This window comes from Eriocheir sinensis, unplaced genomic scaffold, assembly GCF_024679095.1.
Source record: "Eriocheir sinensis breed Jianghai 21 unplaced genomic scaffold, ASM2467909v1 Scaffold412, whole genome shotgun sequence".
Classification (NCBI taxonomy): domain Eukaryota; kingdom Metazoa; phylum Arthropoda; class Malacostraca; order Decapoda; family Varunidae; genus Eriocheir; species Eriocheir sinensis.
In genome coordinates, this window is record NW_026111735.1 from 178722 (window position 1) to 203505 (window position 24784).

General features: G+C 43.0%; 1 protein-coding gene across 21 annotated transcripts in view; it reads right to left on the reverse strand.

Annotated features, from left to right (window-relative positions):
- Window positions 1–24784, reverse strand: part of LOC126992183 (uncharacterized) — a 146221-nt gene that overhangs the window by 46768 nt on the left and 74669 nt on the right. For 13 of the 21 annotated variants that reach the window (XR_007746325.1, XR_007746324.1, XR_007746322.1 and 10 more), the window contains 4 exons: window positions 20559–20787; window positions 11480–11708; window positions 7857–7961; window positions 6080–6208 (listed from right to left, as the gene is read on the reverse strand). Coding sequence is in view for 1 of the 21 variants with exons in the window: in XM_050850843.1 (XP_050706800.1) it covers window positions 11480–11708 (229 nt within the window). In the remaining 20 variants the exon portion in view is untranslated. Of the gene's footprint in view, window positions 1–6079; window positions 6209–7856; window positions 7962–8274; window positions 8502–11479; window positions 11709–20558; window positions 20788–24784 lie in introns of those variants that run through there. The other 8 variants (XR_007746327.1, XR_007746314.1, XR_007746316.1 and 5 more) reach the window with 4 other exon arrangements.

A 24784-nucleotide genomic window follows, 5' to 3' on the forward strand; every position in this document is an offset into this window, starting at 1 on the left:
ACTCGGCAAAATACTCTGTTGTCAGGATGTCTTCTGTCAGGATATTTTTTTAAGTATTCTAGTGCGGCAGCCCAGGAGCTACCGTTACAGAATCCGTAGATGAACATCATGTCTGAGTATTCAATATTAGTGAAGGTAAAGGGCATTTTCCAGAGGTTATTTCGATAAAGTGTAGTCAGGAAACACTTCTCAGTGCGACGTTTACGCGCGCCTCAACAGACTGTCGGCATTCCTTGCTGTGAGTTGCCATGTCTGCATAAAGCGTTTTTTCTAACTGTTCCATTGTTAAGTTCGGAGTATTTTTTTCTTTGATTATCCCGCACAGTAATTTATTTGGTCACTCAGTAAGTGTTATTTGTTGATAATGCAGCCCCATGTTGTAATAAATGCAAATGTTTATCACTAGGCTACAGATTGGCGGCATCACGCCCGGGCAGTCAGTCAGCTGTTGCTCCCTACACAACATGGCCCCGCAGCCCCCGGCAGCACACAAACCGCCACACCTAAACACTCAATTTCTCGCATAATAAAGCAAAAACGAGCATATGTGTATAGAGTAATTTTCACTTAGAATTACCTGATATATCATCTCCCAAAGTATTTACCATAACTCGTGGGACACCCTGTATATGTATGTGGGTTTCTCATGAGAGAGAGAGAGAGAGAGAGAGAGAGAGAGAGAGAGAGAGAGAGAGAGAGAGAGAGAGAGAGAGAGAGAGAGAGAGAGAGAGAGAGAGAGAGAGAGAGAGAGAGAGAGAGAGAGAGAGAGAGAGAGAGAGAGAGAGAGAGAGAGAGAGAGAGAGAGAGAGAGAGAGAGAGAGAGAGAGAGAGAGAGAGAGAGAGAGAGAGAGAGAGAGAAAGGAAAGAAGGAAGTACACAAGAGAAGGAGAAAAAAATGAAAAGTATGAGAGGAGAGAGAGAGAAAGAAGTTTGAGAGAGAAGGGAGAGAGAGAGAGAGCGAGAGGGAAGAGATGGGGGTTGAAACAAATAGGCTGTTGTGCTCCCATATCTCCCCTACAATCTGTAGTGTCAACAAAATTCAGAGGTGTCAGGGGTCAAAACAGGGTATCGTTGCCAAAAGCGGTCAATCTGCCTTTTTTTAATTATTGCGGGAGAACGGTAAATATTTATAATGGAAATAAAATACTAGTGACCTTATATTGATATTGGAGGCCTACCAAGGAAACCTCAGGTCTCAAGCAGGCCTAACCTGCGGTCAGTTTGTCACTCCGTGACGTCATACCAAGGCATTTTGGGGCCGAGACTAACGCCCCTTCTTCGCACTAGGTTGTGGGAGCGAGCTCATTCTCACGAGCGACATCGCCCCTTTCAGGTGAGGAAAGAACTGTTCACGGTCTTCAACTCACTTTGGCTATAATACTATAACTGAGACTGGATTCTCACGAGCGACATCGCCCCTTTCAGGTGCGCCAAAGGCAAGCCTGACAGATGGGAAGCTGGGCGTCGTCCAGACCAAGGCCAAGGGAAGGACCACAGTACGAGAGACTGCGCCGATCTACAAACAAGAGGATCCAAGAAGAAATGATGAAGATGAAGATTGAATGGACGCGAGGGAAGAAGGGCGACGTCAGCTTCATCGACATGGACGGAGTCCTGAGGGGAGATGCAGCGTTCGACGTGGATGGCGTGCACCTGAGCGGCAACGGGAACAGGAGGATGGGGGAGCGCCTGCGTGAATGGGTGCGGATGAAGTCACTGTATGCAGTGGGGACAGTTTGAACGGGTATAAATGACCTAGCACGGAGGAGTGGATACACAACCCAGGCAAGTGAAAGTATGAAGATTGGATGTTTGAATGTGAGAGGTTGGGGTGTGGGCAAACTTGAGGACATGAGTAAGGAACTGGATGAATGGAAGTATGATATAATAGGCTTGACTGAGACACACCTGAGAGGTGACGTGCAGACTGAGGGGAGTGAGTATGTGATGATTGGGAAGGGGCGAAAGAAACAGGAGACTATGGGAGGAGGCGTAGCCTTCCTCCACCGCAAAAATGAGAATCTGAAGGTGGAAGAGCTAGATGTAGGTAATAGTGCTAGCAGTGAAGATGTATTGGCCGTGAGTGTGGAATGCAAGAATAAAAAGGGCAGACTAGAAAGAGTAGTTATGGTTGTTGTGTATATGACTGTAGAAGGTGAAAGAGCAGTAAGGGAAAACAGGGGAAAGTACAATATTCTTAGAAAAGTTGTGAGAGAGCATGCAGGAGAGAGTGATTGTTATGGGTGATATGAATTCACATACAGGTATGTTAGGTGAACGTATAAATCGGAATGGAGAAATGCTAGCTGAGTTTGTAAGTGAAATGAACTTAGAGAACCTGAATGAAACTCTGGCTGAGGGACGTGTGACCTGGAGTGCAAGAAATCAGGAGTCTGCGATTGATTATGTACTGGTAAATGGGAGAATGCGCGAATGTGTGTCTCGTATGTGGATAGATGAAGAGGGAATGATTGATATTGTGTCTGACCATAATATGTTGACCGTGGAGTGCGGGCTGAATGGTAGAAATGAAATGAAAGAAAAGGACAGGAAGAAGAAGAAGTGGAGACTGAGAGATGTAGGGTGGGAAAATTTTCAGGTAGACTTGAGTGAAAGAAATTGGGAGCCGGGTAGTTTGAATGATGTGGACGCTTTGAATGAAAGGCTCGTAGAGAATGTGAGAGGAGCTGCAGTCCAACATGTAGGGTATGTGAGAACGAATGGTAAAAAGCGTGTAAGGAAACCGTGGTGGAACGATGATATTAGGACAGCTAGGAAAGAACGAAAGAGACTAAATAGACTGTGTAGACGAATGAGGAGAAGGAGGCAAGAAAGCGAAGAAGCTGAGGGTGAATACCAGAATGCATGGGAAAGCTATGTGAGACACCAACGACTGACAAAGCGGAAGATCATGAGTGCAAAGGTTCAGTGTGAAAGAAGTGTGATCCAGACCCTGAGAGAGAAAGGGCTTGAGGGAGGTCGTGAGTGGTATAGATTCCTGAGAGGTGAGAGGATGAGTGACAGTGAGAATGTGGAAAGTCTGAAGGTGAATGGTGAAAAAATTACAGATAAGGAGAAAATGAGGGAGTCAATTAGGGAATTTTGGGAAGAAATAGGAGGAGTAGGGGAAGTATTTGGTGTGAGAGAAGGATGTGTAACTATGGAGAGGAAAGATGCAAATGAGCTGAATGAAAGGATCAGTAGGGAGGAGGTTGAGAGATGTGTGAAAAGACAGAAGAATGGTAAGGCTGCAGGACCAGATGAGATCCCGTATGAGTTGTATAAAAATGGAGGTGAGGCTGTGATTGAGAGGATGACTGAGTTATTCAACCAGGTATGGGAAGAAGAGAGAGTGCCAAGTAAATGGAATGAATGTAGAGTGACTCTGATCCACAAGGGCGGGCATAAGAGTAAGCAGGAATTAAAGAACTATAGGCCAATCTCTCTGGTAAACTCAATAGGAAAACTCTTTAGTGCTGTGTTGAATGAAAGGTTGTGTAAATGGATTGAGAGTGCCAGGGTGCTGGGTGAGGAGCAGAACGGATTCCGAGTGGACAGGCGAGCAGAAGATAATATGTTTGTTGTAAATGAGCTGATTGAAAGGAAAACGAGAGAGGGAGGGAAACTGTACTTAGGCTTCCTAGATATAGAGAAAGCTATGACAGGGTGAATAGAGATGTGTTATGCAGAGTGCTTGAAAAGTTGGGCTGAGTGATAAGATTGTTAACATAATTAGAAGTATGTATGTAGGTACAAGAGCAAAGTATAGACTAGGTGATCTAGAGACAGGTTGGGTGAAGAGTGAAAGAGGAGTGAGACAAGGCTGTATATTATCACCAACATTATTTAGTCTTTTCACAGAGGAATTAGCAGTCAGAATGAGGAGAATGAATGCAGGAGTGAGAATTGGAGAGGATAAAGTATGTGTGTTGTTGTATGCGGATGATGTGGTGGTTCTGAGTGAGTCTGCTGAAGAACTACAGAGTCTCCTAGATGTGGTAGGGGGTTATGGAAGGGATTTTGGGGTTAGGTTCAGTAGTGAGAAGAGCAAAGTAATGATAGTGAATAGGTCAGAGGATGAGAAAGAAACAACTTGGAGACTGGAAGGGGATGAGTTGGAACAGACGGAAGAATACAAGTATCTAGGGGTGTGGATGGAGGTAAATGGATGCGGCAGGGCCAAGAATGTAAAGATAAGTATGGCAAACCAGTGGGTAGGCCGTTTAGGGAGTGCAGCGAGGATGAGAGCGAGCAAGTATGATGTCATCCGTGAGGTTTGGAAGAGTGTGGCTGTCCCGAGCATTATGTATGGAATGGATGTGATGACATGGAATGACAGTGAGATAGAAAAATTGGAAGTGGGGCAGAATAGGGTAGCAAGAATGGCACTGAATGCACCAAGGTATGCAGCAGTAGAGGCTCTTAGGGGGGACATGGGATGGAGCACGTTTAGGGAAAGACTAGTAAAGGCAACCTTGAGATATAAAGTGAGACTGGAACAAATGGAGGATGCAAGATTAGCAAGGAAAGTATACTTGTGGAGTATAAGAGATGGCAAATGGGCGAATAAATGTGGGCGAATGATAGACAAGAATGTTATGCTAAGTAGGTGGGTGTACATACCCTTTGAAGATAGACAGAATGTGTTTGAATGGAGAATAACAAACAGAAATGGAGAGGGGTTTGAGTGGGATGTAAGAAAGTGGAAGAATGTGATAGATATGGCAGTTAAAGATGAGGGATTGAGCAAGTGGAAGAATGAGATGGAAAGAAAGGAAACTCTCGACTGGTATAGGGAGAAAGAGGCCCCAAAGTGTGAGGTGTGGTATGAGGGAAGCCTGGGAGGTGATCTTCTTTTCCGTGCTAGAGCGCAGTGTCTGGATGTGAATGCAAGGAACTATAGATGGTCTGAGTCCCGCAGCAAAGTATGCCAGATGTGTGACAGGGGTGTGGACGAGACTGTGCAGCATGTAGTGCTGGAATGCAAGAAGTATGACAGGGAGAGAACGAAGATGATGCATGTGTTTTTGAGCGAGATGGGACGTGATGTAAACGGGAGGACTGGAAGGGAGTGGATGGTGCTGCTGCTGGGGCTCAGTGGAGAGACGAGTGGACGAGTGATTGAGGCAGTGAAAGAGTTCTTGGAGGGCATGTGGCGTGAAAGATGTAGGGAATGATATCTTGCCCCGAGAACATTGACTTCCCGCATGTTTTGTTTTCTTTTCACAGGAGCTGCCGATATAAAGGCCTGGCTGGGGAGAAATCCCGAGCCACCTGTGACATCAAGATCAAGATCAAGATCAAGATCATAAACAGTAAACACTTTTGAAGCTGCGTTGTGGGGTATTGCCTGTGGCAGGGTGTGTGAAGAGAGGAAGGAAGGAGAAGGCCAAAAGGGTGGTATGTGTGTCGTTCTCAGGGGTAACAATGGATAAGCGCAAACACTCACTAGTTTTAGTTAGGACTTAATTAAGGTGTGGAATGGTGGAGTCTGTGTTTCCCCGTGTGGGTGGAAGCAGTTATTATGTTGGTGCTACTTATTGCCATGTGTGCATGTTAGTTTAAGGTGTTAATGTTAACCTGTGTTCATGGTATTTACAAATGTAATTAGTGATGTAAGATACGTAAGCTAACCTCTAATAAGTGGACCCTGTCCACCATTCACCATCAGAATCTCTAAGCAATAATTACCTCAAGTAACTTTCTTAAAGTCGTGTTACCTATATTAGTTGGACAGGTGATGATCCTGTGTGCGATAATGGTGCTTTATAAGACTGGGTGAATAAACTACTAATTTTACTCTGTGGTTTAAATGATCAATAATTAATTCTACTTTGAGCTATAATGAACCTACATAATTAATTAAAAGAGTGCCCATGAACGGCACGACACCATGTCCTTAGGTAAGCTGCTGGGGTAGTCCTCGGTGGAAGAAAGTGTAAGCTATCAGCAGGGGACAGCTGCTGGACACACAGGAGGAACTGTCACCAGGAGGGACACAACATATAGAAGAAAAAAGACAACAACAACAACAACAAGCAGGAGGAGGAAACATGGAAAAAATAAACTCAACACTCACCAATGGTGTGTGCTGGTCCTTCTCTTCCATTCTCTTCCTCCTCCTCATCTTCTTCTTCTTCTTCCTCCTCTTCTTCTTGTTGTTGTCTGTGCATATTGTTGTAAATTGTCCATGCTCTTCCTCCTCTCTCTGCATCATAAAAATACTGTGTCAACAACCACTGAGCTCCTTCAGACTGTAATGGCACAGATTGGCACCAAAACACCCAAGCTAAATACATGAAAGGCAACAGCTTCTGGCATAAAATAACAAGGAATGACCTCCCTCACTCAGATAATAATAATAATGTCTCATTTGTAAGGAAGAATAAATGATTTTTTGGAGTAAAGACATGTGTTTTGTCAGGTTAGGTCAGAGGGCGGCACCCAGCATTTTTACGGCAAACCTTCTAAGGGTGGAGAAGGGGTCAACAAACAGGTGGGCCATTATTCAAAAGCACCAAAATCTCCCAGAAAGAAACATTTTTGTCCACCAGTGTCCCACGGGTCATGTTCTGGGGACAGTGTTGCCTCTAGACAAGGTAATACTTTTTTGGTCCCTGAATGCAGTGCAGTAAAGAAACACTTCCAGAAAATAGAAACAAAATTTATATGACACAAAAATGTTTATGTAAGTGAAGCACACCCCCGCTGGGCTGTGTGTCAGGGGGCGACACATTCCTCAGGCCCACAAAACACCCAAAAGACAATCACAAAACAACAAAAAATCTGCATTATAAAGCCAAATCTATACCGCTATATTACACCAGTCCAAAGCGCTGAAAACACATGGCTCTCCACCACACTGTGACCACCCCAGGGGAAACTGTGAGTATGCACACACCCCTGAAAGCAGCGAGGCTCCTTCCTTAACCCCCTGGACCCCAGCGATGCGTCACGGAGCGTTGTGGCGCCCCAATGGAACGACGGCCAAGGAGGCTAATGTTTTAACCCAGTAGCAGCGGGGATCATGTTTCTTAATGGTCCCTCTAAGTGAGAAAAATGAGAAAAAATCACCACTCTCACAAACCATTTCATAATATATATCAATGCATTTGTGATCAGTTAATGCATCATCTATTTTGGGGGGTTTATATCATGGCATAAATTTGGCCCGTCGCTGCTACACGGTAAAGCCACAAATTTGGCCCGTCGCTGCTACCGGGTTAACTGTACACGAAAGGGGTATCAGGGGACAGTGCCCCAAGCAGGAAGGACCCACGCCACGCCTTGCAGGTCACTGTTCTCAGTTATTGGGTTTGTGTAAACATGTCACTGGTCATGAGGAGACACACTTATAACAAGTCCTTCTGTCGCCCTCACGCCAACTCCTCCCTCATCAGCTGAGGCAGTAAACCTTGACACACACAAATGTGGAAGAGCTTGTTGCATTGCTCACATAAAAAGTTGGGCACAACATCTGTGGTCATATGCCGGAGAGAGACAGAAGGAGAAGGAATTATAGGAGAAGGGAATAGACCCCAGGAGATGGGACACAACCCCCGATTAATACCTGGTACATTGCTGGGTGGACAGGAGCGTAGGGTATCGGAAATGCCACCCAAATTTTTCCACTCCGCCGGGAATCGAACCCGGGCTCTCTTGGAGTGTGCTAACCACTGTACCATGAAGCCCCGCCTTGCTCACATAAACTTACTAACAATCACACTAACACTATGCAAGTATGAAACATTAAATTAATTTGTATTTTTTGATCTGTAAATTCAAATATATGCCATTTTGGTGAAGGTAACAGGAGGCATCCTGACACAAGCAGACTGAACCAAGACTTTACTTACTGGGTTACTTGACGGAGTTGTTGTTGTTGTTGTTGTTGAGAGTCCACCGCTGCTTGGGCCCCAGTCCAGAGGGCCTCTTCTGGAGCTCCAGGATGGAGTTTGAGCCTGCCGAACAAAATAAGTGACGTTGAAATGTTTAGTAGTGTAGGCAATAACTGTGTGCTGTCCACCATGTTGTAAGGAAAGACAGGGACACTATATATCATACTGTACACATGGAAACAAGACTGTGTGTGTGAGGGAAAGGGGCGTTGTGTAAGGCAGTGCGGGTGTCATTCTAGAGTTTTGCACACACGCGCACACGCCCTCCAAAACACGCACACAAGCCTTCACACACGCACACAGGCCTTCACACACGCACACAGCCCCGCACACACGCCATAAAGCACAGCCATGAGTGACGTGCCGTGACACACACTTATAAACACGAAAAATCCGCCCACAATCTCCACTCCCTGTTTTCTCCGTGTTCTCTTGGTCTCCGGCGGTTACTGTGGGTTTCTAAAGGCGTGGAGAATGATTACCACATGATATACTGCCTCAGACACCTCCGTCAGGCTTTACAAGTGGAGAAAACGGTAAAATAGTGTGTTTGCCTGGAAAGGAGAGGTCGGCGGCCACCTTGTCTTCCTCTTCTTCTTCTTTGACCTGTTACCTGTATCATGTTGTGCTATTTTGTTCCTTATTTTGTGTTCTATGTGTGTTTTAATGGCGGGAAATGCTTGACGAAAATGTGATTACTGTTTTGACGGGTTTAAATTATATTGAGGAAGTGTTTCCACGTGTGTTGGGGCAAATAGTTTGCGCCTAACTAAATTGTCTAAGCTAACGAAATTGTCGTACTTGGCTCATTTCCTTCTGTTTTTAGGCCAAAACTATTAAAAACACTTCCATAATCAACACAGTAGACAATATCTTTAATTATGAGGGTGTCGACATGAAATATACACTGATTTCTCTAATAATTGTACAATTTAAGATAATACATTTCAAAGTCTACCCTGAAAAACATAGATAGAAAACGTAAAGTAATGAGGAGTTAGAGAAAAGAGAGCGTGGACTAGGCTATTTCTCAGAGGTAAAGACGAGAGAGAGAGAGAGAGAGAGAGAGAGAGAGAGAGAGAGAGAGAGAGAGAGAGAGAGAGAGAGAGAGAGAGAGAGAGAGAGAGAGAGAGAGAGAGAGAGAGATTTACATAGATTTACATAGAAAATCAGACCACACAGACCCCATGGTCCAGACTTGGTGGTCTGGCCTTAAACCTAAGTGATTTTACATTAATCAGAAGACTCCAAAACGTTGCATTTCTACTCTAGTTGATATTAAGTTGAAGGAAGTGACGGTCGAGCTTATTTTTGAAGGAGTCAATCGTGTTACACTGGACCACTGATGGTGGAAGCTTATTCCATTCTCGCAATATAGCGTTGGTGAAGAAAAATTTGGTGCAGTCTGAATTTACTTGTCTACATCTGAGTTTTACGCCATTGTTCCTCGTGCGCAAAGTGTCATCGATCATAAACAATGTTGATCTGTCTACATTCGTGAAACCATTAAGTATTTTAAAACATTCGATTAGTTTTCCTCGGAGGCGACGTTTCTCAAGAGAGAACATGTTAAGGGTAGAAAGCCTTTCTTCGTAGGATTTGTTGCGCAAGGAAGGGATCATTTTCGTTGCCCGACGCTGAACACCTTCTAATTTAGCAATATCCTTTGCATGGGGGAGACCAAAACTGTACCACATATTCCAAGTGGGGTCTGACTAAACTGTTGTAGAGCGGGAGTATTACATCTTTATTCTTGAATACAAAGTTTCTTTTAATGAAGCCCAACATTCTGTTCGCTTTATTTGCTGGATCGATGCATTGCTGTGAGAATTTGAGGTTTGACGCGATTTTGACCCCCAAGTCCTTGACGCATTGAACGCTTTTGAGTTTAACGCCGCGCATTTCGTAATCGAACTTCTTATTCCTCGTTCCAATTTGAAGGACCTGGCACTTGTCTACGTTAAAGGGCATCTCCCATCTCTCCGACCAAGCTGAAATTTTGTGCAAATGCTCTTGGAGGCTTTGCCTGTCTTCGTCAGTCAGAACCGAGTTACCAATCTTTGTGTCGTCTGCAAATTTACTAATGCGGTTATTGAGTCCAACATCCACGTCGTTGATGTATATAATGAAGAGCACTGGGCCAAGGACCGAGCCCTGAGGGACGCCACTAGTGACAGGCGCCCACTCTGAGTTAAATCCGTCAATCACTACTTTTGTTGTCTGTTGCTCAACCAATTCGCGATCCATTGGTTTACTTGACCGAAAGAGAGAGAGAGAGAGAGAGAGAGAGAGAGAGAGAGAGAGAGAGAGAGAGAGAGAGAGAGAGAGAGAGAGAGAGAGAGAGAGAGAGAGAGAGAGAGAGAGAGAGAGAGAGAGAGAGAGAGAGAGAGAGAGAGAGAGAGAGAGAGAGAGAGAGAGAGAGAGAGAGAGAGAGAATTTACATAGAAAATCAGACCACACAGACCCCATCGTCGAGACTAGGGAGGGAACTGTCACAGGGGGGAACGAGGAAGGGGGGAAGGGGAAGTGAACTAACACAGGGGGGAAGGGGGAGGGAATTGACACAGGGGGGAAGGAGGAAGGGGGGAAGGGATAAGTGAAACAATGTAAAATAGTAAAACTAGTATCGGAAAATACACTTTTGTGACTTACGGAAACACAACAAAAATATATGAAAGTTAATGTTTTGGATGATTTAAAGTACACAGACTCAAACAGAGATGAGAAAGACAAGAAAGGTTCATGTGTTATGCACAGAAAAAATGACTATTTAGTTACAGAAAAGTGAATAGCAAGCACAGTGCATGTGAAATGTGTAGTAGGAAATACAGTTTTAGGTTGTTACTTGTGTACATGTGACCAAGCAAAGAACAGAGTTATAGAAGTTGAAATAAACAACATGCTTGATAAAATTGAAGAGGAACCTTTGTAGGGGACTTTAATGTTGGGTTTCTTGGGACACAAGAGGTTAATGGTGAGAGAGTGCTTAACTGACTTGAAAAAAGGAACTTGATAGTATTGTTAAACACAAACTGTACCGGAGAAACTACTTGGGAGGGCCGTGGCATAACTTTGTGATGATGAACCAAAGAATGTAGTATAGTAGATTTACACATAGAGATGAACACAAAGAAAAGTATGATTTGTCTGACTGTTCTAAGTGTATCTATATAAGTGAATCTAGAAAAATGTAAGTACTATAACAACAAGAAATCACATACATGAAAATAAGTGAAGACAGTTTGTTAAAGGAGTATATAGCAGAATTGGAAAATGAAATAAAAACAAACACTATAAATGACATTTGAGTCTTATGAGACAAATATCAGAAAAAAAACATATGAAAAGAAAAATTAAAAGGAGAACTAAACAAGGAAATTAAATGTAAATAGAGCCAATATGGATAACAACAGAGATTAGAAGAGAAATAAGCAAAATAATAGGTTATGTGCGGCACCCCAGAGCCAAAACAGACACTTCAGGCACTCATTCATTAATGAAGACTAATGAAACGTGTAATAATTCCTGCGATTGTCAAATAGTGGCCTCAAAATAAGGTCAAACACGAGGTCAACACTCACAGGCCAGCGGCGCCCTCAGACCGGGCATGGCACCGCAGCTTACAGGTGTGGCACTGCCCTGGCACTGCGAGGGGCAGCACTGTGGGGAGCCTGACCACCTCAAGCCCTGCAGGAGGCCATGGAGGGAGCTTTGGGGCGGGCTGAGGGGTCGGGGCGGGCTGGCGGTCTTGCTCTTGCTCTTGCTGTACAGGTGACCCGTTGGAGAGTCATGCCTTCGTATCGGCACAACCTGTAATAAATAAAACAACAAGCAGTATCCATTACAAATCTTCCAATTCCCTATTTCTTGCACACCACATCTTTGCCAGAAAACTCTTCATGGCTTCTATAATTCTCTCTCTCTCTCTCTCTCTCTCTCTCTCTCTCTCTCTCTCTCTCTCTCTCTCTCTCTCTCTCTCTCTCTCTCTCTCTCTCTCTGTGTGTGTGTGTGTGTGTGTGTGTGTGTGTGTGTGTGTGTGTGTGTGTGTGTGAGAGACTGACTGACTTTCTTAACGGATGGACTGACTGTCACTGACTGGCTGACTGAATAACTGACTGACTGAATGCACTGATATCCTCAAAAATGCTGTCTTACGAGGGTAGACTTATAACTATTCCTGCGCGTCAGCTCATCTTGGGGGTCAGGGGTCAAGCTGTACTTAGCCAGCTTGTCCCTACATGAAAACTACACACATCAACCTTGACCTCAAATATATTATAAACTTGAAGTCAATGCATGGATATGTAAAGGTCATAATAAATTACTTTTTGAACATAATGACATCTGTTTTCACTTTATAACACCTGTAGTAGTATATAGTAGTAGTAGTAGTAGTACGTAGTAGTAATAGTTGATTTACAGAAAAAAACCGCTTTTATTCCTTTTTCTATTTCCCAGAGGCATTTCATCTTATGTAGAAAGGGATGAGGAAGCCGTTCATGGCCTAAAAGCAACGCACCGGGCAAAATTAGCGGTGTTTGGGGGTATAGTCCCATTTGCAAAAAACGAGAAAAGTTGAATTTTATCGCTTAGTTTGTTTTTAGTATGAACTTTGAAATGAGCACCTACCCCATCCATAAACGTCCACCGATTCAAATGGTACTTTCAGAATCGCTTTACGAAGATCGGTAATGGAGTTATTGTCATTTTACGATGTATTTTATTAGGCTAATTTTATATAAAAAAATAAAATGAAGCCATTTCCGTCTTCCACCTTCTCCCATTAGCTCCCCTCATTACCATAAACCTCATCCTCCTTTAATTATCACCACGCAATTTACTGACCCCATTTTACCAGTATTCGACATCTCACATGACCAATTTTCGAGTTTCACCTACTCCCATTAGCCCCCCCCCATTACCGTTAACCCCCGCCCCCTTTAATTATCACCACGCAATTTACTGACCCCATTTACCCCTTATTCGATACCGAACATGAACTAATTACGAATTCCACGTACTCACATTAGCCCCCCCCCCACATTATCATGAATCCCCGCCCCCTCTAATTATCATCACGCCAACTACTGACCTCATTAACCCCCTACTCGACACCCCATATGACCTATTTCTGAATTCTAGCATTTAGATCTTCTTCCTCTTTTTGAGGCCTTATAACGGAGCTATGCACAGTAATCACTGCTTCGCGGAGCAAGGTCTTCTTCCTCTTCTTCTTTTGACCCATCCCACAACACCCAATCTTATGAATTGCTGTTTTCTTACTCTTACCTAACTCGTGAAATCGAATTAGTTAGGCTAATGGAAGAGAAATTCATAAGTATTGGTGTTGTGTCGACGTGTATGGAAAATGTGATATATCTAGCTTAGTTTTTACTCTGAACTTTCCAAAGGGTACCTAATCGATGCAGAAAACTCCGACGAATCGAATGGTACACTCAGAATTGCTCTAAGATAAAAACTAACGGGTATACTTGAATATAACTATCAGGAATGTTCGGGGATTTTTTTGATTTACAGAAAAAAAACCACTTTTAATCGTTTTTCCATTTCCCAAAGGCATTTCATCTTATGTAGAAAAGGATGAGGAAGCCGTTCATGGCCTGAAATCAACGCCCCAGGCAAAATTAACGGTGTTAGGGGGTATGGTCCCCTTTGCGAATAAGAAGAAAAGATGAATTTTATCGCTTAGTTTTTAGTATGAACTATGAAATGGGCAACTACCCCATGCAGAAATGTCGGCCGAATCGAAAGATACTTTCAGAACTGCTTTACGAGAAAGGCTAATGGAGTTAGCGTCATTTTACGATGTATTTTATTAGGCTATTTTTATATAAAAAAAAATAAAATGAAGTCATTTCCGTGTTCCACATACTCCCATTAGCCACTCCCTAATTACCATTAACCTCATCCCCCTTTAATTATCACCACGTAAGTTACTGACCCAATTTAATCCCTAATCTACACCGAACATGACTTAATTACGAATTCCACCTACTCCCAATAGCCCCCTCCCCTTATTCTAACCCCCCGCCCCCTCCGATCATCACCCCACAATTTACTGACCCTATTTACCCAGTATTTGACACCTCACATGACCTCTTTTTGAGTTTCAAAAAGTCCCATTAGCTCCCCCCAATTACCGTTAACCCCCGCCCCCTTTAATTATCACCATGCAATTTACTGACCCCATTTACCCCTTATTCGATACCGAAAATGACCTAATTACGAATTCCAATTACTCCCATTAGCCCCCTCCCCATTACCGTTAACCACCGCCCTCTTTATTTATTACCACGCAATTTATTGAATCCATTTACCCCTTATTCGATACCGAACATGACCTAATTACGAATTCCACCTACTCCCATTAGCCCCACCCCATTATCATGAGCTCCCGCCCCCTCTAATTATCGCCACGCAATTTCCTCTCATCATTAACCCCCTACTCGACACTCCATATGACCTTTATCCGAATTGTAGCATCTAGATTTTCTTTCTCTTCTTGAGGTCTTATAACGGAGCTATGCACGGTAACCACTGCATTGCGGAGGAAGGTCTTCTTCCTGTTCTTCTTTTGACCAATCACACAACACCCAATCTTATGAATTGCTGTTTTCTTACTCTAACCTAACTCGTGAAATCGAGTTAGGTTAGAATAAGGGAACAGCATTTCATAAGATTGGGTGTTGTGTCGACATGTACGGAAAATGTGATATTTCTCGCTTAGTTTTTACTCTGAACTTTGTAAGGGATACCTAATCGATGCAGAAAACTCCGACGAATCGAATGGTACAATCAGAATTGCTCTAAGATAAAAACTAACGGATATATTTGCATAAAAGTATCAGGAATGTTCGGTTATTTTTTTGATTTACAGAAAAAAAACCGCTTTTATTCCTTTTTCTATTTCCCAGAGGCATTTCATCTTATGTAGAAAAGGATGAGGAAGCCGTTCATGGCCTGAAATCAACGCCCCAGGCAAAATTAACGGTGTTTGGGGGTATGGTCCCCTTTGCGAAAAACAAGAAAAGATGAATTTTATCGCTTAGTTTTTAGTATGAACTTTGAAATGGGCACCTACCCCATGCAGAAACGTCCGCCGAATCGAATGGTACTTTCAGAATTGCTTTACGATGAACGCTAATGGAGTTATTGTTATTTTACGATGTATTTTATTAGGCTATTTTTATATAAAAAAATAAAATGAAGCCATTTCCGTATTCCACCTACTCCCATTAGCCCCCCCCATTACCATCAACCTTATCCCCTTTTAATTATCACTACGCAAATTACTGACCCGATTTATTCCCTATTCGACACCTTAGATGACGTATTCTCGAATTCCACCTATTCCCATTAGCCCCCCCATTACTTTTCATCCCCGCCCCCTTTAATTATCACCACGCAATTTATTGAACCTATTTACTCCCTATTCGACACCGAACATGACCTAATTACGAATTCCACTTAATCCCAATAGCCCCCTCCCCTTATCCTAACCCCCCTACCCCTCTGATCATCACCCCACAATTTATTGACCCCATTTACCCAGTATTCGACACCTCGCATGACCTATTTTTGAGTTTTACATACTCCCATTAGCCCCCCCAATTACCGTTAACCCCCGCCCCCTTTAATTATCACCACGCAATTTACTGACCCCATTTACCCCTTATTCGATACCGAACATGACCTAATTACGAATTCCAACTACTCCCATTAGCCCCCCCCACATTATCATGAACCCCCGCGCTATCTAATTATCACCACGCAATTTACTGACCCCATTAACCCCCTACTCGACACCCCATATGACCTATTTCCGAATTCTAGCATCTAGATCTTCTTTCTCTTCTTGAGGCCTTATAACGGAGCTATGCACGGTAACCACTGCATCGCGGAGCAAGGTCTTCTTCCTCTTCTTCTTTTGACCCATCACACAACACCCAATCTTATGAATTGCTGTTTTCTTACTCTAACCTAACTCGTGAAATTGTGTTATGTTATGTTAAAGGAACAGCAATTCATAAGTATGGGTGTTGTGACGACGTGTATGGAAAATGTGATATTTCTCGGTTAGTTTTTACTCTGAACTTTGCAAAGGGTACCTAATCGATGCTGAAAACTCCGACGAATCGAATGGTACACTCAGAATTGCTTTAAGATAAAAACTAACGGATATATTTGCATATAACTATCAGGAATGTTCGGGGATTTTTTTGATTTACAGAAAAAAACGCTTTTATTCCTTTTTCTATTTCCCAGAGGCATTTCATCTTATGTAGAAAAGGATGAGGAAGCCGTTCATGGCCTGAAATCAACGCCCCAGGCAAAATTAACGGTGTTTTGGGGTATGGTCTCCTATGCGAAAAACAAGAAAAGATGAATTTTATCGCTTAGTTTTTAGTATGAACTCTGAAATGGGCACCTACCCTATGCAGAAACGTCCGCCGAATCGGATGGTACTTTGGGAATTGCTTTACGATGAACGCTAATGGAGTTATTGTCATTTCACGATGTATTTTAATAGGCTATTTTCATATAAAAAAAATAAAATGAAGCCATTTCCGCATTCCACCTACTCCCATTAGCCCCCCCCCATTACTTTTCACCACCGCCCCCTTTAATTATCATCACGTAGTTTACTGACCCCATTTACTCCCTATTCGACACCGAACATAACCTAATTACGAGTTCCACCTACTCCCAATAGCCGCCCCCTTACCTTAACCCCCCGCCCCCTCTGATCATCACCACACAAATTACTGACCCCATTTACCCAGTATTCAAAAACTCACATGACCTATTTTTGAGTTTTACCTACTCCCATTAGCCCCCCCCAGTTACCGTTAACCCCGCCCCCTTTAATTATCACCACTCAATTTACTGACCCCATTTACCCCTTATTCGATACCGAACATGACCTAATTACGAATTCCAATTACTCCCATTAGCACACCCCACATTATCATAAACCCCCCGCCCCCTCTAATTATCACCACGCAATTTACTGACCCCATTAACCCCCTAATCGACACCCCCTTATGACCTATTTCCGAATTCTAAAATCTAGACCTTCTACTTCTTCTTGAGGCATTATATCGGAGCTATGCACAGTAATCACTGCATTGCGGAGCAAGGTCTTCTTCCTCTTCTTCTTTTGACCCATCCAACAACACCCAATCTTATGAATTGCTGTTTTCTTACTCTAACCTAACTCGTGAAATCGAGTTAGGTTAGGTTAAGGTAACAGCAATTCATAAGTATGGGTGTTGTGTCGACGTGTATGGAAAATGTGATATTTCTCGCTTAGTTTTTACTCTGAACTTTGCAAAGGGTACCTAATCGATGCAGAAAACTCCGACGAATCGAATGTTAAACTCAGAATTGCTCTAAGATAAAAAGTAACGGGTATATTTGCATATAACTATCAGGAATGTTCGTGGATTTTTTTGATTTATAGAAAAAAACCGCTTTTATTCCTTTTTCTATTTCCCAGAGGCATTTCATCTTATGTAGAAAAGGATGAGGAAGCCGTTCATGGCCTGAAATCAACGCCCCAGGCAAAATAAACGGTGTTTGGGGGTATGGTCCCCTTATGCGAAAAACAAGAAAAGATGAATTTTATCGCTTAGTTTTTAGTATGAACTTTGAAATGGGCACCTACCCCATGAAAAAACGTCCGCCGAATCGAACGGTACTTTCAGAATTGCTTTACGATGAACGCTAATGGAGTTATTGTCATTTCACGATGTATTTTAATAGGCTATTTTTATATAAAAAAATAAAATGAAGCCATTTCCGTATTCCACCTACTCCCATTAGCCCCCCCCCCCATTACTTTTCACCACCGCCCCCTTTAATTATCATCACGTAGTTTACTGACCCCATTTACTCCCTATTCGACACCGAACATGACCTAATTACGAATTCCACCTACTCCCAATAGCCCCCCCCTTACCTTAACCCCCCGCCCCCTCTGATCATCACCACACAATTTACTGACCCCATTTACCCAGTATTCGAAAACTCACATGACCTATTTTTGAGTTTTACCTACTCCCATTAGCCCCCCCCAGTTACCGTTAACCCCGCCCCCTTTAATTATCACCACGCAATTTACTGACCCCATTTACCCCTTATTCGATACCGAACATGACCTAATTACGAATTCCAATTACTCCCATTAGCCCCCCCCACAATATCATGAACCCCCGCCCTATCTAATTATCACCACGCATTTTACTGACCCCATTAACCCCCTACTCGACACCCCATATGACCCCTTTCCGAATTCTAGCATCTAGATCTTCTTACTCTTCTTGAGGCCTTATAACGGAGCTATGCACGGTAACCACTGCATCGCGGAGCAAGGTCTTCTTCCTCTTCTTCTTTTGACCCTTCCCTCAACACCCAATCTTATGAATTGCTGTTTTCTTACTCTAACCTAACTCGTGAAATCGAGTTAGGTTAGGCTAATGGAACAGCAATTCATAAGTATGGGTGTTTTGTCGACGTGTATGGAAAATGTGATATTTCTCGCTTAGTTTTTACTCTGAACTTTGCAAAGGGTACCTAATCGATGCATAAAACTCCGACGAATCAAATGGTACACTCAGAATTGCTCTAAGATAAAAACTAAAGTTTTTTTTTGCATATAACTATCAGGAATGTTCGGGGATTTTTTTGATTTACAGAAAAAAAACACTTTTATTCCTTTTTTTTATTTCCCAGAGGCATTTCATCTTATGTAGAAAAGGATGAGGAAGCAGTTCATGGCCTAATATCAACGCCCCAGGCAAAATTAACGGTGTTTCGGGGTATGGTCCCCTATGCGAAAAACAAGAAAAGATGAATTTTATCGCTTAGTTTTTAGTATGAACTTTGAAATGGGCACCTACCCCATGCAGAAACGTCCGCCGAATCGAATGGTACTTTGGGAATTGCTTTACGATGAACGCTAATGGAGTTAATGTCATTTTACGATGTATTTTATTAGGCTATTTTATAAAAAAAAAAAAATGAAGTCATTTCCGTATTCCACCTACTCCCATTAGCCCTCCTCCATTACCATCAACCTCATCCCCCTTTAATTATCACCACGCAAATTACTGACCCGATTAATTCCCTATTCGATACCTGAGATGACCTATTCTCGAATTCCACCTATTCCCATTAGCCCCCCCCATTACGTTTCACCCCCGCCCCCCTTAATTATCACCACGCAATTTACTAACCCCATTTACTCCCTATTCGACACCGAACATGACCTAATTACGAATTCCACCTACTCCCAATAGCACCCCCTCCTTACCCTAGCCCCCCGCCCCCTCTGATTATCACCACGCAATTTATTGACCCCCTTTAACTAGTATTCGACACCTCACATGACCTATTTTCGAGCTTCACTTACTCCCATTAGTCCTCCCCCAATTACCGTTAAATCCCGCCCCCTTTAATTATCTCCACGCAATTTACTAACCCCTTTTACCCCTTTTTCGATACCGAACATGCCCTAACTACGAATTCCAATTACTCCCATTAGCCCCCCACACATTATTATGAACCTCCGCCCCCTCTAATTATCACCACGCAATTTACTGACCCCATTAACCCTCTACTCGACACCCCATATGACCTATTTCCGAATTCTAAAATCTAGACCTTCTTCCTCTTCTTGAGGCCTTATAACGGAGCTATGCACAGTAACCACTGCATTGCTGAGCAAGGTTTTCTTCTTCTTCTTCTTTTGACCCATCACACAACACCCAATCTTATGAATTGCTGTTTTCTTACTCTAACCTAACTCGTGAAATCGAGTTAGGTTAGGGTAATGGAACAGCAATTCATAAGTATGGGTGTTGTGTCGACGTGTATGGAAAATGTGATATTTCTCGCTTAGTTTTTACTTTGAACTTTGCAAAGGGTACCTAATCGATGCAGAAAACCCCGACGAATCAAATGGTACACTCAGAATTGCTCTAAGATAAAAACTAACGGGTATACTTTCATTCTTTCATACTTTCCACGCACCATACACCACTGGAACAGCCTCTGTCTACAGACTGCGGTACAATAGACTCATTCAGAAAACCAATACACACTCACTTGTCACCACAACACACCAACACTAACAATTACACTTCCTTCACTTTCCTCCCCTGCACACTCGGCTCCCCGGTCCCCCGAACAGCCAACACAAATATGCGTTTCATGCAACTGATAGCTGCCCGCCGCATTATCTAGAAACAGTCCACAGAGCTAACTAGAAATCATGTGTGTTTGAGTGTGTGTTGGGTGTGTTTCTTGAGTAATTCAGTGTGTGTTGGGTGTGATTCAGGAGTAATTCAGTGTGTGTTGGGTGTGATTCTGGAGGAATTCAATGTGTTGGGTGTGATTCTGGAGGAATTCAATGTGTTGGGTGTGATTCTGGAGCAATTCAGTGAGTGTTGGGTGTGATTCTGGAGTAATTTGGTGACCTGATTGACCTCCTTTTTAAGCTTTGGGAATAGGTTATGTGCGGCAGCCCAGAGCCAAAACAATGACTTGAGGCACTCATTCATTAATGAAGACTAATGAAACGTGTAATAATTCCTGCGATGGTCAAATAGTAGCTTCAAAATAAGGTCAAACACTCACAGTCCAGCGGCGCCCTCAGACCGGGCATGGCGCCGCAGATTACAGGTGTGGCACTGCCCTGGCACTGCGTGGGGCAGCACTGTGAGGAGCCTGACCACTTCAAGCCCTGGAGGAGGCCATGGAGGGAGCTTTGGGGAGGGCTGAGGGGCCGAGGCGGGCTGGCGGTCCTGCTCTTGCTCTTGCTGTACAGGTGACCCGTTGGAGAGTCATGCCTTCGTATCGGCACAACCTGTAATAAATAAAACAACACAAGCAGTATCCATTACAAATCTTCCAATTCCCTATTTCTTGCACACCACATCTTTGCCAGAAAACTCTTCATGGCTTCTATAATTCTCTCTCTCTCTCTCTCTCTCTGTGTGTGTGTGTGTGTGTGTGTGTGTGTGTGTGTGTGTGTGAGAGACTGACTGACTTTCTTAACGGTTGGACTGACTGTCACTGACTGGCTGACTGAATAACTGACTAACTGAATGCTGTCTTACGAGGGTAGACTTATAACTATTCCTGCGCGTCAGCTCATCTTGGGGGTCAGGGGTCAAGCTGTACTTAGCCAGCTTGTCCCTACATGAAAACAACACACATCAACCTTGACCTCGAATATATTATAAACTTGAGGTCAATGCATGGATATGTAAAGGTCATAATAAATTACTTTTTGAACATAATGACATCTGTTTTCACTTTATAACACCTGTAGTAGTATATAGTAGTAGTAGTAGTACGTAGTAGTACTACGTAGTTGATTTATAGAAAAAAACCCGCTTTTATTCCTTTTTCTATTTCCCAGAGACATTTCATCTTATGTAGAAAAGGATGAGGAAGCCGTTTATGGCCTGAAATCAACGCCCCAGGAAAAATTAACGGTGTTTGGGGGTATGGTCCCCATTGCTAAAAACAAGAAAAGATGAATTTAATCGCTTAGTTTTTAGTATGAACTTTGAAATGGGCACCTACCCCATGCATAAACGTCCACCGATTCAAATGGTACTTACAGAATTCCTTTACGAAGAACGGTAATGGAGTTATTGTCATTTTACGATGTATTTTATTAGGCTAATTTTATATAAAAAAATAAAATGAGGCCATTTCCGCATTCCACCTTCTCCCATTAGCATCCCTCATTACCATGAACCTTATCCCACTTTAATTATCACCACGCAAATTGCTGACCCGATTTATTCCCTATTCGAGACCTGACATGACCTATTCTCGAATTCCACCTATTCCCATTAGCCCCCCCTATTACTTTTCACCCCCGCCCCTTTTAATTATCACCACGCAATTTACTGACCCCAGCTGCTCCCTATTCGACACCGAACATAACCTAATTACGAATTCCACCTACCCCCAATAGCCCCCCCCCCCTTATCCTAACCCCCGCCCTTTCTGATTATCACCACGCAATTTACTGACCCCATTTTACCAGCATTCGACATCTTACATGACCTATTTTCGAGTTTCACCTACTCCCATTAGCCCCCCCCCCATTACCGTTAACCCCCTCCCCCTTTAATTATCACGACGCAATTTACTGACCCCATTTACCCCTTATTCGATACCGAACATGACCTAATTACGAATTCCACCTACTCCCATTAGTCCCCCCCCCCATTATCATGAACTCCTACCCCCTCTAATTATCGCCACGCAATTTATTGACCCCATTTACCCCCTACTCGACACCCCATATTACCTATTTCCGAATTCTAGCATCTAGATCTTCCTTTTCTTCTTGAGGCCTTATAACGGAACTATGCACGGTAACCACTGCATCGCGGAGCAAGGTCTTCTTCCTTTTCTTCTTTTGACCCATCACACAACAGCCAATCTTATGAACTGCTGTTTTCTTACTCTAACCTAACGCGTGAAATCGATTTAGGTTAAGTTAAGGGAACAGCAATTCATAAGGTTGGGTGTTGTGTAGACATGAATGGAAAAAGTGATATTTCTCGCTTAGTTTTTACTCTGAACTTTGCAAAGGGTACCTAATCGATGCAGAAAACTCCGACGAATCGAATGGTACACTCAGAATTGCTCTAAGATAAAAACTAGCGGATATATTTGCAAATAACTGTCTGGAATCTTCGATGATTTATTTGATTTACAGAAAAAAAAACCCGCTTTTATTCCTCGTTTTATTCCCCAGAGGCATTCCACCTTATGTAGAAAAAAATGAGGAAGCCGTTCATGGCCTGAAATCAACGCTCCGGGCAAAATTAACGGTGTTAAAGGAATGGTCCCCTCTGCGAGAAACAAGAAAAGTTGAATTTTCTCGCAAAGTATTTGGTCTGAACTTTGAAAAGAGCACCTACGCCATGCAGAAACGTCCCCCGAATCGAATGGTACCCTTAGAATTGCTCTAAGATAAAAACTAGCGGATATATTTGCAAACTACTGTTTGGAATCTTCAATGATTTTTTTGATTTACAGAAAAATACCCACGTCTATTCCTAGTTTTATTCCCCAATGGCATTTCACCTTATGTAGAAAAGGATGAGGAAGCCGTTCATGGCCTGAAATCAACCCTCCGGGCAAAATTAACGGTGTTAAGGATATGGTCCCCTCTGCGAGAAACAAGAAAAGTTGAATTTTCTCGCTAAGTATTTGGTCTGAACTTTGAAAAGAACACCTACGCCATGCAGAAACGTCCCCCGAATCGAATGGTACCCTCAGAATTGCTTTACGGCGATCGCAAATGGAGTTGTTGTCATTTTACCATGAATTTTATTAGGCTATTTTTATATTAAATAATAAAATGATGCCATTTCTTTACATTTAAGTATTTTGATTCGAAGAAGCACTTCATCATATGTCGAAAGTGATGAGGAAGCCTCAAATCAACGCTCCGGGCAATTTGAACAATGGAATGGAACACCATACAATGAAATGGAATAGAATTCGATGAAATTCAACACAAAATAATAAAATGGAACAGATAACAATGAAAAGGAAGTCATTATAATCATATGGAACACAAAACAATGAAATCCAACATAATGCAATGAATTGCAACACAACTCATACACATACCGAGTCTAGCACATGGTCGGGCCATGGTGAACCCATATCACGATTCAAGCACATGATCAGGCCTTGGTGAAAACATATAACAAGTCCAGAACATGATCAGGCCATGGTGAACCTCCTACACGAGTCTAGCACATGATCTGGCCGTGGTGAACTTATACCACGAGTCTAGCACATGATCGGGCAGTGGTGAACACATATCACGAGTCCGCCACATGATCAGGTCGTGGTTAACTCATACCACGAGTCTAGCACATGATCAGGCCGTGGTGATTACATATCACGAATCTAGCACATGATCATGCCTTGGTAACTAAGAATTACACCTGCTCCCACTAGCCCCCCCAATTACCGTTAACCCCAGCCCCTTTTAATTATCACCACGCAATTTACTGACCCCATTTACCACTTATTTGATACCGAACATGAACTTGCTACGAATTCCACATACTCCCAATAGCCCCCCCCTTTACCCTAACCCCCCGCCCCCTCTGGTTATCACCACGCAATATACTGACCCCATTTACCCAGAATTCGACACCTCACATGACCTATTTTCGAGTTTCACCGACTCCCACTAGCCCCCCCCCATTACCGTTAACCCCCGCCCCTTTTAATTATCAGCACGCAATTTAATGACCCCATTTACCCCTTATTCGCAACCGAATATGACCTAATTATGAATTCCACCTTCTCTTATTACCCCCCCCCCTTTATTATTAACCCCCGCCCCCTCTAATTATCACCACGCAATTTACTGACCCAATTAATCCCCTACTCGACACCCCATATGACCTATTACCGAATTCTAGTATGTAGATCTTCTTCCTCTTCTTGAGGCCTTATAACGGTGCTGTGCACAGTAACCACTGCATCGCGGAGCAGGGTCTTCTTCCTCTTCTTCTTTTGACCCATCACACAACACCCAATCTTATGAATTGCTGTTTTCTTACTCTAACCTAACGCGTGAAATCGAGTTAGGTTAAGTTAAGGGAACAGCAATTCATAAGGTTGGGTGTTGTGTCGACATGAATGGAAAAAGTGATATTTCTCGCTTAGTTTTTACTCTGAACTTTGCAAAGGGTACCTAATCGATGCAGAAAACTCCGACGAATCGAATGGTACACTCAGAATTGCTCTAAGATAAAAACTAGCGGATATATTTGCAAATAACTGTCTGGAATCTTCGATGATTTTTT